The sequence below is a fragment of the Balaenoptera borealis genome, assembly GCF_965194805.1.
Source record: "Balaenoptera borealis genome assembly, chromosome: 8".
Taxonomy (NCBI): Eukaryota; Metazoa; Chordata; class Mammalia; order Artiodactyla; family Balaenopteridae; genus Balaenoptera; species Balaenoptera borealis.
In genome coordinates this window covers 7,124,703-7,139,828 of record NC_138865.1, presented here as the reverse complement: position 1 = coordinate 7,139,828, position 15,126 = coordinate 7,124,703, and the positions used below count along the sequence as shown (strand labels likewise).

The following is a 15,126-nucleotide window of genomic DNA, read 5'->3' as shown; positions in this document are numbered from 1 at the left end:
TATCAGGGGATCCATGCCAGGTGTAAACAAAGCAAATTTACCTCTTTTCCTGCTAATTTGAAAATTAACTTTGTGAAAGGTATAATTTATTTTTAATTGTAAGGTACCGTTTCATTTCAGACAGATTTTGGGTGTCATAGGTTGCAAGAATATATCACCAGGTAGCATGAAATAATCATTCTGCAAAATAATAATGTCTAGAAGGTTTCCATTGATAGAATTGAAATACAATGTGTGTGTGTATTCTATTGTATCCTATATGATTATGGCTATTTAGTTGTTTATATCAAGTCATTGGACTTGGAAAATGGTGCCATCCATTATGAATTTCCCACATTTCTTCTAATATTTTGAGAAAAGTTATAGAATAATTCAGAATTGCATCTTTCGTCTTTCAGTATGAGTTCAGATGAAACCGATGATGTCTCTTGGCCTCTGGTTTTTGTTTGCTCTATCCTGGCTCACATGATCAAAGACTAAATTCATTTTTTTGTGAGTTGTTTTTGGAAATCTCACAGGACTTTGAAATTTTCAAAAGGCAAACAGTTTCTTTCTTAACAAAAGTTGTGCTAGGAAAAAAAATCTTGTTCAATTTACAAATGGAGCATCTGTGATGTTTCATGAGAGATCTGCTTTCCTGCCTGTTCAAAGAAAGAAGCAAAATATCCTGGCAAACCTGACCTATTGAACTTATCCATTTCTCTCTACTTCCTTCTTTTTTTTTTTTTTTTGGTACATGTTTATGTCTTCATTTTCTCTGCCTTAAAATTCTTCATATTTCTTAGCACCTTGGTGATAGCATTTTAGCTTAATCTGTGATTACTTGAACTACCATTAGGAGGCCAGTTTACTTCAATTGATAATCATCTGGAGACAGTATAATTTGTAATTATACTTTTTGAAATCTCTTTTCTCCTTTTAAAATGTTTTTCTAATTATTTTTTTAAATTAATTTTTATTGGAGTATGGTTGCTTTACAGTGTTGTGTCAGCCTCCACTGCACAACAAAATGTATCAGCCGTACACATACAGATATCCCCTCCCTTTTGGACTTCCCTCCCATTTAGGTCACCACAGTGCACTAGGTGAGTTCCCTGTGCTATAAAGCATGTTCCCATCAGTTGTCCATTTTATACATAGTATCAATAATTGATATGTGTCAATCCCAGTCTCCCAATTCCTCCCACCCCACCCCTTTCCCCCTTGGTATCCATACATTTGTTCTCTGCATCTGTGTCTCTATTTCTGCTTTGCAACTAAGATCATCTGTACCATTTTTGTAGATTCCACATATATGCATTAATATACAATATTTGCTTTTCTCTTTCTGACTTACTTCACTCTGTATGACACTCTCTATGTCCATCCACATCTCTACAAATGACCCAATTTCTTTCCTTTTTATGGCTGATGTACTTCCTTCTTAAAGCCACTAAAACAAAGAAATAAACTGAATAAGGAATGAAATGACATTAACACACAGGAAGATGAAAGTAATGGGAAAGAAAACAGTGACAGATGAGTGATGACAAGATATTTTAGGAAACTTGAAAATGAATGCACTTGTGAAAACTGACTTCACAGAGATAACCAAAACCTAAGCCAAAGTGGGGGAATGCAAAAGGAAGAAAATAATATCCTCAAACTTTTAGAAATTTGAGGCAGGTAGGACTTCAGAAAATGGGGTCTAGGGGACTTCCCTGGTGGTCCAGTGTGCAAGACTCCACACTCCCAATGCAGGGCACCTGGGTTCGATCCCTGGTTGGGGAACTAGATCCTGCATGTGTGCCGCAACTAAGAAGCCCACATGCCGCAACTAAGACCTGGCACAGCCTAAATAAATAAATAAGAAAATGGGGGCTAGAAAGGAGATAAGGAAAAAGAGTTGATGTAACCTAAGCAGGAATGACAGTGAGTCCTTTATCCTGATTTTCTTGCCCGTGTTCTTCAGACTAGGATCTAACTTTTTGCCTTCTGAACTGGGCAGAAAGCAGGAGGACAGAAAACCTCCACAAGTTGGGCCAAGAACTTCTGGAGAGTAGGGACTCGAGGCACAACTGGCATCTGTGGTGAAGCATCACCCCAAGAAAACGAGGGTTCTGTGAGTTCTGCACACTGAGTGGTGATATTCCTATTCCCCCTAAAATGCCCATGAGGAAAGATGTACAGACAATTGGGGAAGCACCAGTAAAAAATCTGGGCAGCCATCCTACGGTGAAGACCATTACTTCATGAATCATCTGCTGTTAGTTGCACTCCAAATAGTTTTTAGTACCTCATACTTCAATATAAACAGACATTGGAGGACATCCTGCAATAGGACCAGTAATGAAAAAAGAAGCAGAGGCCAGAATACACATGCAGAGGAAATAAAGAGCAAAGAGAAGAAAATTAAAGAAACAAAGAAATGACTCAAGGGAAAATGCAGGGAGCAGAAAAGGCCATAAAAAAAAAAAAAATCTCTGGACAGATGATACAACAGCAAGCATGAAATAAGAGACATTTAGGAAAGGAGAAACGGAGTCATTCAGAGCATAGAAAGTGCAAATAGTAAACCAAAGTGGAAAAAACATCAATCAAATATTTGTTCTTGCAAAGAACAAATTAAGTGAAGAAATCTGCCAAGAAGTAGAATCAAGATATTAAGAAATAGGAAATCAGAAGGAAAGGATAAGAAAATCAGAGTATCAATACAGAGGTTCAATATCTGACCAGAAAGGAAGATGAGAAAAAGAAATGAGATTTCTATGAAAAGCAAGGAATTGATCCATTGCCTGCTCTGTTTAATCACTGAGAGGGATTTGGTTCTGAAAGGGAGTTTGTTGAGTGTGAAGTAATAGTAGGGAATAGAAACGGAAGAGATGATTAAAATGAGACAATTGTTAACACTAGGGAAAACAAAATGCTATCCAAGCGCTGTAATTACAGCAAATGACTAAGCTTCACCATGAACAGTAATTACATATTCACAACATGTAAACACTGCATATTAATTTAACCATTAATGTTTACATAACTGAATTTCGAATTCTGCTGGAGAGTTAAGTGTACACAGAGTGTGGTATAAGGGCAGTAAATTCTTATTTTCCTTTGTAGCAATTTAATAGGCACCTTCACAAATTTTAAAAATCAAGCATAACGTGATAGCAATTTAAATATATGAATGTAAGTTGCAGACACATATCTAAAGAAGGCTGCCTCTGAGAAGCTAGAAATGAACTGGGGATAGGGATGGGCAGGGCAAAGGTACAGCTGATTTTGGTATGTTTTATATAACTGTCTGAACTTCTAAATGATATCCATGAATTATACTGATATTTTTTAAATGAAGTGCTTTTCAAGTGAGGGTGTTGGGGTGAGACACGTGACTCTAGATTGTCAAGTTTGGGATTTGATTTTATTCTATTTATAAAGTTAGCCTATTATGTATCATATGTATGTATGTATAACATGTTACGGAAAAGCCTGAACAAACTTTTTGGCCGACCCGATATTTCATGAGTGCTGACTGCAGACACAGGACTCCAGCACCAGAGACAAAGGAATTTATTCCTTATTGCCAGCAAGCAGCAGGAGCCTCAGGGTCTTTCCTCAACTTCCCCATCATCCTCAGGTCTCGTGGGAACAATACATCAGGCTCAGGTGGGCACGACACACCCGCGGGTCTGCCTCACAGCTGTGGAACACTGAGTGTGGGGAATCCACTGCTTTTATAGCAAGCTGTAAGCAAGCCTTCTCTTTGTCCAGGGGAATGTTATCTCATCTCTCAAAATCAGCAGCTACACAAACAGCCATGAGAAATGGCTCAGGTGAAAGTATTGTCAGGGCCTTACCGTCTTGGTAGACCCAGCAGGAGGTAAATCTGTGATTTACTAGCTGTGATTTGGGGCAGGTCTCTCTACCTATGAAAGGCTCATTTTTCTTACATGCATGATGGTGAAAATACTAATCACCTTGAGCCTGAAATAATCCATGTAAAACACTCAGGATAGTGCCAGGCGTACAATTAGCACTAAAGATTTTAATTTTTATCTTTCCAAAGAGAAAGCAAAACCCAAAAAAGCTTAAGTTCTGGTCTTTTCCAGAATCCATAAATTAGCAAATTTGAGGACTCTTACAAATTATCAATCTATCTAAGCCTTGGTTTTATCAATTGAAAATGGGGATGGTAACATCCTATCCACAAGATAATGGAAGCACATCACGGGCAGTTAAATATTATCTGCTGCTTCATTTACTGATAGTACTAATATGTACCAGGACATCCAACCCTACTACTTACAGTGCAGAAGCATTATTGCATTAACCATCAAATAAATACCAGGAAGAAACTTTACATCAAAAATACCATACACGGCGAGTTGTCAAAGATCATAACACAATTTCAACTTTTACTTAAGCTAAATATAACCACTTTCTTTGAAATTCAGTTGTGAAAAGAATTAAAGTTTCCTTGTACAATATGTACTTATTTTTTGAACTTTGACAGACATTAATTTTTAAAAAGACAAGGCAAACTTATTTCAACAGATGCTTTTTAAGAGGCTGTTTATTCAAAGGAAATCAATTTACAATGCCGTAAAATATATGTTGTAAGGAGAATTCTGCATGTGTGTGATTATGTATATTTTTCTGAAGGGGTCCACAGCTTATATCAGCTTCCAGAAGGGACCATCAACAATACTGAGTTTGCACTGTGATGGGTTAATAAGCTTTATGATCGTCTCTATCATCGGATGACAACAAAACTCCAGTTAGAACGCTAGTACCAGTGTTCCTTCTAGCGCTCCAACAATCTAATCTCTCATGAGAATTATTTACTCTGTAGAATTATTCATGATAAAATATCAAATCACTCAAGCAAATATGTAAAATCCATGGGCAAATTCCTTATATTTTCTAAAGTTTACTGATTTTTTGGGGGAAGAATCATTTATGTATCTTTTACTTTAAATTTAATAACGAATAGTGTGTGAAATGTATCATTTCTTGTGTTATAGAAATATATATTTTAAAAGTCATATTAATTAGATAACTCATTTTCATGAAAAATGTTCTGGTGCCTTTGAAAGGCAGTAGACTTAAAGGTTAAGGGCATAGAATGGGCAGCTAGACCCCCAGAGCGTCTAATTCAACTCTATCAATTTCTGCTTTGTAATATCAGGTGAGTTAACCTCTTAATCTCCTCATCTCTAAATAAAGGGAATGTAGCTTACCTGTCTTATAAATTCATATTAAGAAATAAATGAGTTGAGACAGATATAAAGTATTTAAAATAGTGCCTACCACATAGTAAGCAACAGTTGTATTACCTAGTATGATATTACAGATAATACTTCAAAGCTGATAGCTAAGAGGCAATTGTCCTTATAACACTAAATTTAGAAATATTAAAAACTATTAAAATACTTATCTTTTGCATAAGGAACTTAAAGTGGAGTCAGAAAGCCTTTTTTAATACTTCAATTAATGGTTGAGATAGACAGCATACTCTGGGCAATGTTTGTTTGAAAATGGGTAATACCTTGATTTTAATGAGATGAATTGTTTGTCATAGATTATAGTCATCTTTTTTTAACATTACTGCCTCACTAAGCCAAGAATTTTTAAGGGGAAAATTTAAAAAACGCACATCCTGTTTGTGTGTTTTGTCTCAGAAAAGAGAACTCTGTGTCCTCTCTTACACAAGAAGATATTTCCAAAACAGGAGAACACGATTAATTACCTCTTGATTTAGTTTTCTTTTGATGTGGTCAGGACAAATCTTTAATTTATATGTAATGTTTTGATAAAGAAATTCAGGATCACATTCACCAAGGCGACACATTTTTTTCATCCCTGTGCTGTTAAAGAAGCAATTGTATTGTACCTTAAACAAAAAGAAAGTCAATAAATAGACTTTTTCAGGATATGAGTTATGACAGAAGTTCTACAAACAGTGTTTTTCTTTGCCAAATAATTCCTTCCGGGGTCTTTTTTTTTTTTTTTAAGAATTATGTAATGTCCCTTTTTTTACGCCAGAAAAACAGCTAGGATATGAATTTGACATCACAAGCATGGTGAGATCTGGAAACGATTCTGAGAATGCTATTTACTTCCATACAAAAGGTCACAGAATTAATTCTCTAAGCCAACATTTGAAACTGGCTGGCCAGAGAGCCTTGGATGTTTGGAAAATTAATGGGTGTACGTTCAAAATGTATTTGTTCATACACTTCTAATAAACCCTTTTATAAGACAGAGAACATTGTGTCTAGCTGATTTTACAATTGCCTTTTGAAGAGAGAACTTTGCAAATGGACAACATCACACTTACAGGATCACTTAACCTAGCTGAGTTAGGAGAAAACTGCTTTTGAAAAATAAATTCTGTGAACTATTTTAGTATGCTCTGGACTCTGACTTGAATGAATTGTCAGATGATCCCCGGGGACTCTTAAAAATCCAGCAGCTTCACATCTGTCCGTTTATGTCTCTCAAATGATGTCACTGGGGCCCCACCAAGAGTATTCAATGTCAAACATACATCATTATAACTTTATGTCTATGGGCTACATAAAAATGTCACTTTGGAGAATGTGGTTACATTTAGTGGAGCTGATGGCTATTTTTTGTTCAAGCTTTAAATAGTTTCTTATCAGTGATTTAATTCAGTCATCTTTGTGTGCATCCTATATAATTTAGGGGAGGAGAAGATGGGGAAGTCTGGGGTTGGGAGAATGTACTAGTAATCCTTAATAACTAATGTTGATTTAGTGTTTACTATGTGTCAAGCACTCGGCTGAGCATTTTACATGTATTAACCCATGTATTGGTCACAACATATCTCCAGAGTAAGTACTATTATTATCATCCTTTCGGAGATGTGAAAGCTGAAATAGAGTGAAATGAAGTGATCTGAGATCATAAACTCTATGGTCACAGAGTTTATGTGAATGACTCAGCCTAGGTACCCACTAATATACTGCATTTCAATGGGAAAACTTTCAATAAAAGGGGCTGGCTAGAGAGTTCTCCGAAAAGAACTTCGTTTGAATAAACTTAGGTTTGTTTGGATCTGGGCCTCTTTTTCTCACGTCCGTAAACTACAAATTCTTGGTAATCCTTGAGGATATCTCAGTAATATACTTTTCGAAGAAAAAGACATTCAAGAGTAGTGAATTATCTGGAATGCCGACATACTAATGTTTTCTGGAAGGGGGAAAAGTGGGTGGAACGCTGGGGTGGCCATCAGGTCATCTCACTTTGTGGGAAGCCACATCAGAAGTTCAGTTGTTGAGCATGGAATTGTGTCCCACGTATTCGAGAGGGCTATTTTGTGGCCCTGATAAGATCTGGTGAGATGCTCTAATTCCATGACAGGGAAGCCCTCTCTAATACCGAGAATTTTGGAGACCTCCAGATCCTGAGTTTTTTACTCTGGGTGTTCACGGAGAAGTTCTTCAGTGTAGTTACAAAGACGATGAAAGTTGTCAGACAAACTGCTTCCCTACACCCAGCCTTTGCACACTCATACTCCAAACCCTGGATCTCCTTCCCTCCTCGGGGGTGCTGTCCCAGTGATTTGGGAGAAGTGTGTCTTTGGCCTTTGGTATTTGTTTTATAAAACTCACACTCAAATATCTTTTTTAAGGGTCTCAGACACCTCTAGCCCTCTCTGAAGGAAGACATAAATAGATAAATAAATAAAGCGTGATTGCACGTTTATATATACAGCTTTTCTTTCCCCCCAAACCAGATTGATGTAAAAGGATACAGTTGTTTTGCAGTAAATAACATACACAAGCTGGAGCAAATTTTATTTGAGTAGATGTTAGTCATTACCAAAGCAACATGGTTTTCCAATTGTACCTTGAACAATAGAATATTAATATGATATTATAAATTTCTTTTAAAATTTATTACTTTGATTTCTTTCAGATTGACATTAACACTCTCCTGTCCAATGGATCTCAAGAATTTTCCAATGGATGTACAAACCTGTACTATGCAACTGGAAAGCTGTAAGTAGGAACAACTTCCTTTTTCTGAATACTTTAAAAAAAGAGAGTCGATGTATATTTGATGGGTTATATAGATAATTTATTTTGTCATTGTTTTTGTCTGACATTTACTAAATGGGCATGTTATCCTCTACATAGTATGGAAAGGAATGATGTCTATCAGCACATGCACTGTATACTGTGATAAAGAAGTAAATTCAGGACTAGAAATAACCATTTTTAAGCTTGAAAAACAGCTATTCTCTCTATACAAATCAAAGATAAAAAGGATGGTAACCATTAAAGACAAACTACCATTCTTTTTAATGGCGTGTCTGCTGTAGTCCAAGCATTTTGAATATATTATTTCTCATACTCACAACAAAGATGTTGTTATCCCCATGTTTCCACATATGCAAATGGTCACTTTGAGTGATTTTGCCCCAATTTATGGAGGTGGTAACAACAAGCCATCTGGCTTCAAAGGCTATGCTTACTCTGAACCGTTTTGTTGACCCCTCAGTATTTACTCAGAGTACACTGCTGGCTGTGTTGTGTGTTATCTCCGGAGAAAAGACGTTTCTCACACTTTATCAGAGATTTATCCAAGCTTATAGGCGTTTCTTTAAATTTCTTCTTTCACACTGGATCCGTGTGCATCACGGATTAAATGTTAACACACGAAAACTTCAGGTCCTTCTGTTTCTGTGCACTTATCTATAGAATCATCCCAAACTTAATTGGTTTTCAGTGTTTAATGCCATACAGAAAGTAAGCATTATGCAATATTTTTCTTGTTATACTATGTTATATCAAGAAAAAAAATGTCTGTTATATTCCTTGAGAAACATTTGCAGGTGGATCTTCAGACTTACAGGCCTTGGAGGCCAGGTCTGTAGTGCGGTAGAGCTGCCACTAGATGGCGTGCCTATGTCGTGGGGGGATGCAACCCGCCCTCCACATTTGGTGATTAAGTGAGGAAGTGGAAATACCTGTTTCTCCGATAATATCGCCTTCTTGTTAAATTCAAATGCATTACTTTTATACGTAGTTCTTAAATATTAATCATACCCATGGACAAATTACTAAATTAAATAAAAGGAAAATAAAAATCTAGTTTTAGTTGGGGGAGCTACTTAGCAAAAAATGCGGGGTGGTGGTGGGGAGCAAGACAGGATTCCCAGCAGTGTGGATTTCTAACTGTACCAGGAAGGCATTTTTAAAAATTAATTAATTAATTTGTTTATTTATTTTTGGCTGCATTGGGTCTCCGTTGCTGCGCACGGGCTTTCTCTAGTAGCCGTGAGCGGGGGCTACTCTTCATCGCGGTGTGTGGGCTTCTCATTGCGGTGGCTTCTCCTGTTGCGGAGCGTGGGGTCTAGGTGCAGTTGTGGCACGCAGGCTCAGTAGTTGTGGTGCTTGCGCTCTAGAGCGCAGGCTCAGTAGTTGTGGTGCACGGGCTTAGTTGCTCCACGGTATGTGGGATCTTCCCGGACCAGGGCTCGAACCCATGTCCCCTGCATTGGCAGGTGGATTCTTGGCCACTGCGCCACCAGGAAGGCATTTTGAGGACAGGCTTCTTGGTTGCAAAATTAGGTACATGGGAGAGTATCGAGAAAAAAAATCATATGAAAAATAGTCTAAGACACACTGGTTCCCTAATTACTAAACCAAGGATGCTGGATGTTATCCAATAGTGAGGAGCTATTCAAGATGTAGGAGCAAGAAAATGAGTTGGTCAATATTATGCTGTTAAAGATTCTCTCAGCCAGAGGAACCAAGGTTATTTAAGAAGGTTTCATAATATTCCAACAAAAAGAATAAAAGTAGGGACAAAAAGGAACAATGTGGAAGGTAGGAACAGTACAGGTTGATGCTGTAGAGAACGCAAAATGTTATCTTTACCTTCTTAGTCTCTTCAGGCTGGGCCTGAAAATTAAACGGAGATAGGACAGATTAACAGAAGAAAAGGATACCCATTTATTTAATGTTAAGTTTTACATAACGTGGAATCATAAGGAGATGCCTAGTCACGGAAGTGGCCAAACCTAAATGCTTTTATACCAGGTTGAACAAAGAGAAGCAATTGTGGAAAAGTACCTAGACTGTGTGGGGAAACTAAAGGAAGATGAGAATTATTTTAAAAAGGTCTGTGTGCACAGAATTCTCTTGGCTTTGATTCCTGGTATGGGGAGCACATCTTTCATGTGGGAGTTTTTATCTACAGTTTTCAGGAAGAAAAGGGGAGTTTAGAATGGTCTTCTTGAATCTGCTGTTTTTCAGGTGCCTTTAGCTCAAAATAATCCTTCTGCTAAAGTGGCATATTTGGGGGGCACATATTCCACCATTCTTCATTCACTTCAATACAAAGTGGATGCAAAGGCTCTGGGAGTGAGTGAGTCAGAGCTAAAGAGTTTTCCTAGGTAGAATCGTTTTGGAAATACTGACAGAGAAAGAAAACATAGAATAAGTAAATGTTGAAGGGAATATTGATAAATCCAATCTTAATATATGTTTGCGGTTCAGGAAATTTAGGTGTAAAGCCAAAGGGAAGAATGAGAACTGAAGACATACTATTAACAGCCATCTACAGAGTGGTTCAACCGTAAAGAAATTTTTAACGGAGAGAATGCACAGATGAAAACAAACACACAAAGAAGAGCCAACGCTTAACAAAGACCTTCATTTCGAGGTTGTTGGAAGGAATTCCAGTCAAGGGGTTGTCATAGATAGCAAATTAAAATCGCAATCGTGCAATCTCAAAAGAGAAGGGGCAGCTGAGGAGGTCTGTTTAAGAGCATCAAGTGCTGTGAAATGGTGTTTTTTTTTTTTAAAGTACTTGAAAAAAGTCATTTTTATTGATGATAAAGGCAAATATGATTAGAATGATGAGGCTCAAAGCTAGATTCCAAAAAGTTTTAAGAAAAAGGGGGAACATGATGAGCAAGTGGTAGCAGTGAGTGAAATCCGTAGTTCCCTGAATGTTAGTTATTACAGATGAGAGAGTACAGGGCCTAAGGACAGCTGGGTCACTGGACTTCTTTAGAATAAAGAAAGCATCCTGGGCTATTTTGCAGACACACGTGCTCATGTAACAAGACCTTTCGTCTTCCTGCCTTTCCCAGAACATTTCCAAATCAATCAAAAACCCAACGCGGGAAAGCAAAGTTTCTTGTTGCCTCCGCCTTATTTCTTAATTCCTTTATCAAGAGTTGGTAGACTGCCTCAAGTATCCCTTTCATATTTCAGTCATTAAACACTTCCTGCCCCCTTATTAGAAATTAATTTAGCTCACAATAGAGATACTGTTTGTTAAACTCTTTTAGCAGATGCTAAGAAAATCCTGTCAAAGTAAAAGCTACTGAAGTCAAATTCTTCAAGGTGTTTTTCTTAAACTGTTTTATTTATTTATTTATTTTTTAGCATCTTTATTGGACTATAATTGCTTTACAATGTTGTGTTAGTTGCTGCTGTATAACAAAGTAAATCAGCCATAGGCATACATATATTCCCATATCTCCTCCCTCTTGCGTCTCCCTCCCACCCTCCCTATCCCACCCCTCTAGGTGGACACAAAGCACCGAGCTGATCTCCCTGTGCTATGCGGCTGCTTCCCACTAGCTATCTATTTTACATTTGGTAGTGTATATATGTCCATGCCACTCTCTCACTTCGTCCCAACATACCCTTCCCCCTCCCCATGTCCTCAAGTCCATTCTCTACATCTGTGTTTTTATTCCTGTCTTGCCCCTAGGTTCTTCAGAACCTTTTTTTTTTTAGATTCCATATATATTTGTTAGCATACAGTATTTGTTTTTCTCTTTCTGACTTACTTCACTCTGTATGACAGTCTCTAGGTCCATCCACCTCACTGCAAATAACTCAATTTCGTTTCTTTTTATGGCTGAGTAATATTCCGTTGTATATATGTGCCACATCTTCTTTATCCATTCATCTGTCGATGGACACTTAGGTTGCTTCCATGGCCTGGCTGTTGTAAATAGAGCTGCAATGAACATTGTGGTACATGACTCTTTCTGAATTATGGTTTTCTCAGGGTATATGCCCAGTAGTGGGATTGCTGGGTCATATGGTAGTTCTATTTTTAGTTTTTTAAGGAACCTCCATACTGTTCTCCATAGTGGCTGTATCAATTTACAAACCCTCTTAAACTGTTTTAGAGACTTTACTCACATCTTTTTTTGTTTTTAAATAGTGGCTTAAAATGACAAAAGCCTTAAGAGTTCAACCTACTGTAAAGGAAATGCTGTAAGAAACTTAATATCTACTGTTGAATAAATTATGACAGCAAAGGGGAAAAAGAAGACAAATTGGGTTTAGAGGCATGGAAAACAAACAAAAAGAAATATAACTTAAAATGCAAAAGTCTTAATGGCCTGTGATGATCCAACTTTCTTAAATTCAGTAAATGTTTAATAAGGATGTCACTTGTCAGGACTGTTTTAAATGACCTGGGGAGTGTTCATTCATTTAAGTACCAATCAAAAAATATCTATCAAATACCTAATATATTCCACATAATATGTTGGTGATACAAAAAAGTCCCTGTCTGGAAGGACTTCAAGGACTAACTGAGGAATTATCTATGCAAATATAGTAATTCTACTGAAGGTGATAAGCATATGTTAATAGCATACTGTTAGCACAAAGGAGAAAATGACTAAGGGAAGAACAGTATTGAGTGAATAACTTAGGAAAGTATATATTTTCTAAACTAGCGATGACTCCACACCCCTAAAAGTGTACATTCATGACTTAGACTTAAAACCTTAATGATACAAAAGTCCTAGTATATGGAAAAGAGAGGTTCTGGAAAGAGACGTGCAGGGAAAGTCGAGGGGAAGAGAAATCTTCTGATAGAAATTACTGAGAAAAACAAAAAACAACTATGAGCTAAGAATAACATCAAAGAATAAAAATGGAATAAATAACTTTCAAAACAAAACTAAAAATTACTGTTTCACCAAATGAAATGTGGGAAAGGAGAAAAATAAAAGAAATAAAAATTCATACAGCCACTATGGAGAACAGTACGGAGGTTCCTTAAAAAACTAAAAATAGAACTACCATATGATCCAGCAATCCCACTACTGGGCATATACCCTGAGAAAACCATAATTCAAAAAGACACATGCACCCCAATGTTCATTGCAGCACTATTTACAATAGCCAGGATATGGAAGCAACCTAAACATCCATCAACAGATGAATGGATAAAGAAGATGTGCTACATCTATACAGTGGAATATTACTCAGCCATAAAAAGGAACGAAACTGGGTCATTTGTAGAGACATGGATGGACCTAGAGTCTGTCATACAGAGTGAAGTAAGTCAGAAAGAGAAAAACAAATATAGTATATTAACGCATATATGTGGAATCTAGAAAAATGGTACAGATGAACCTATTTGCAGGGCAGGAATAGAGACACAGACATAGAGAACAGACGTGTGCACATGGTCGGGGGGAAGCAGGGTGGGATGAACTGGGAGATTGGGATTGACATATATACACTACCATGTGTAAAATAGGTAGCTAGTGGGGACCTTCTGTATAGAACAGGGAGCTCAGCTCTGTGCTCTGTGATGACCTAGATGGGTGGGATGGGGGGGGGTGGGAGGTCCAAGAGGGAGGGGATATATGTATACCTATAGCTGATTCACTTCATTGTACAGCAGAAACTAACACAACATTGTAAAACAACTATACCACAATAAAAAAATTGTAAAAAAAATATAGTATATATGAAGCACAGAAAGAGAACAAGGATAGCTCTCAATATTACTATAATTAAAATCATTGCAAAGGTTAAATGCATAGAGCAAAATAAATTCCCAAGCTAGATGTTAACAAATATTAAATGCAACACTATGTTGTCAACCAAACAATTTTTTTAAACACCATGCAAAAAATTGGGGAAGATAGAAAAATGCATATCAGAGACATGTGTCTAAAAAATCCAGGCTAATAGAGCCACAATGGAGAACAACATGGAGGTTCTTTAAAAACTAAAAATAGAATTACCATATGACCCAGCAATCCCTCTGCTGGGCATATACCCAGAGGAAACCATAATTCAAAAAGACACATGCACCCCAATGTTCATTGCAGCACTATTTACAATAGCCAGGTCATGGAAGCAACCTAAATGCCCATCGTCAGACGAATGGATAAAGAAGATGTGGTACATATATACAATGGTATATTACTCAGCCATAAAAAGGAATGAAATTGGGTCATTTGTAGAGGCGTGGGTGGACCTAGAGACTGTCATACAGAGTGAAGTAAGTCAGAAAGAGAAAAACAAATATCGTATATTAATTCATATATATGGAATCTAGAAAAATGGTAGAGATGAACGAGTTTGCAAGGCAGAAATAGACACAGATGTAGAGAACAAATGTATGGACACCAAGGGGGGAAAGCGAAGGGGGTGGTGGTGGGATGTACTGGGAAATTGGGATTGACATATATACACTAATACGTATAAAATAGATCACTAATAAGAACCTGCTGTATAAAAAATAAATAAATAAAATAAAATTTTAAAAAATCCAGGATAATAATTTCAATATCAGAAAAAAATAAGTTACAGGAAAAATCATAAGATACAAACACTTGGATAACATGTTGGTAAAGAAACAGAACTATAGTGATTATGAAAATGTCTTCCATATAACTTCCAAATATAGGAAGCAAAAGCAGACAGAACTACAATTTTTAAAAATAGATCTACCTGATTCACTTTGCTGTACAGCAGAAACTAACACAACATTGTAAAGCAATTATATTCCAATTTAAAAAAAAGGAAAAAAATAGATCTATCAATAATTTATTTGAAGATACAGGTACAAATATATGAACAAAACAATTTAAGTAATTTATAGATAGAGAGAAAACTTATAGTTTTGTTTGTTTTTAGCATACAAGAACATTTACAAAAATTATGTAGTAAGCCACAAGGGAAGCTTTGATAAATTCCTAAGAATCAATGAACGATGGAGTGTGATCTCTGGCTAAAATGCAATAGAATCAATAACAACATAAATTTACTATAAATTATTATAGATTAACAAATTATCATACATTACTATACAATTATATATCTGGAAACCAACTGCAGG

General features: G+C 36.7%; 1 protein-coding gene across 1 annotated transcript in view; it reads left to right on the top strand.

Moving 5' to 3' along the window:
* Positions 1-15,126, top strand: part of GLRA3 (glycine receptor alpha 3) — a 189,581-nt gene that overhangs the window by 97,949 nt on the left and 76,506 nt on the right. Inside the window, exon 5 of the mRNA XM_082403611.1 lies at positions 7,921-8,003. Coding sequence (XP_082259737.1) covers positions 7,921-8,003 — 83 coding nt within the window. The remainder of the gene's footprint in view (positions 1-7,920; positions 8,004-15,126) is intronic.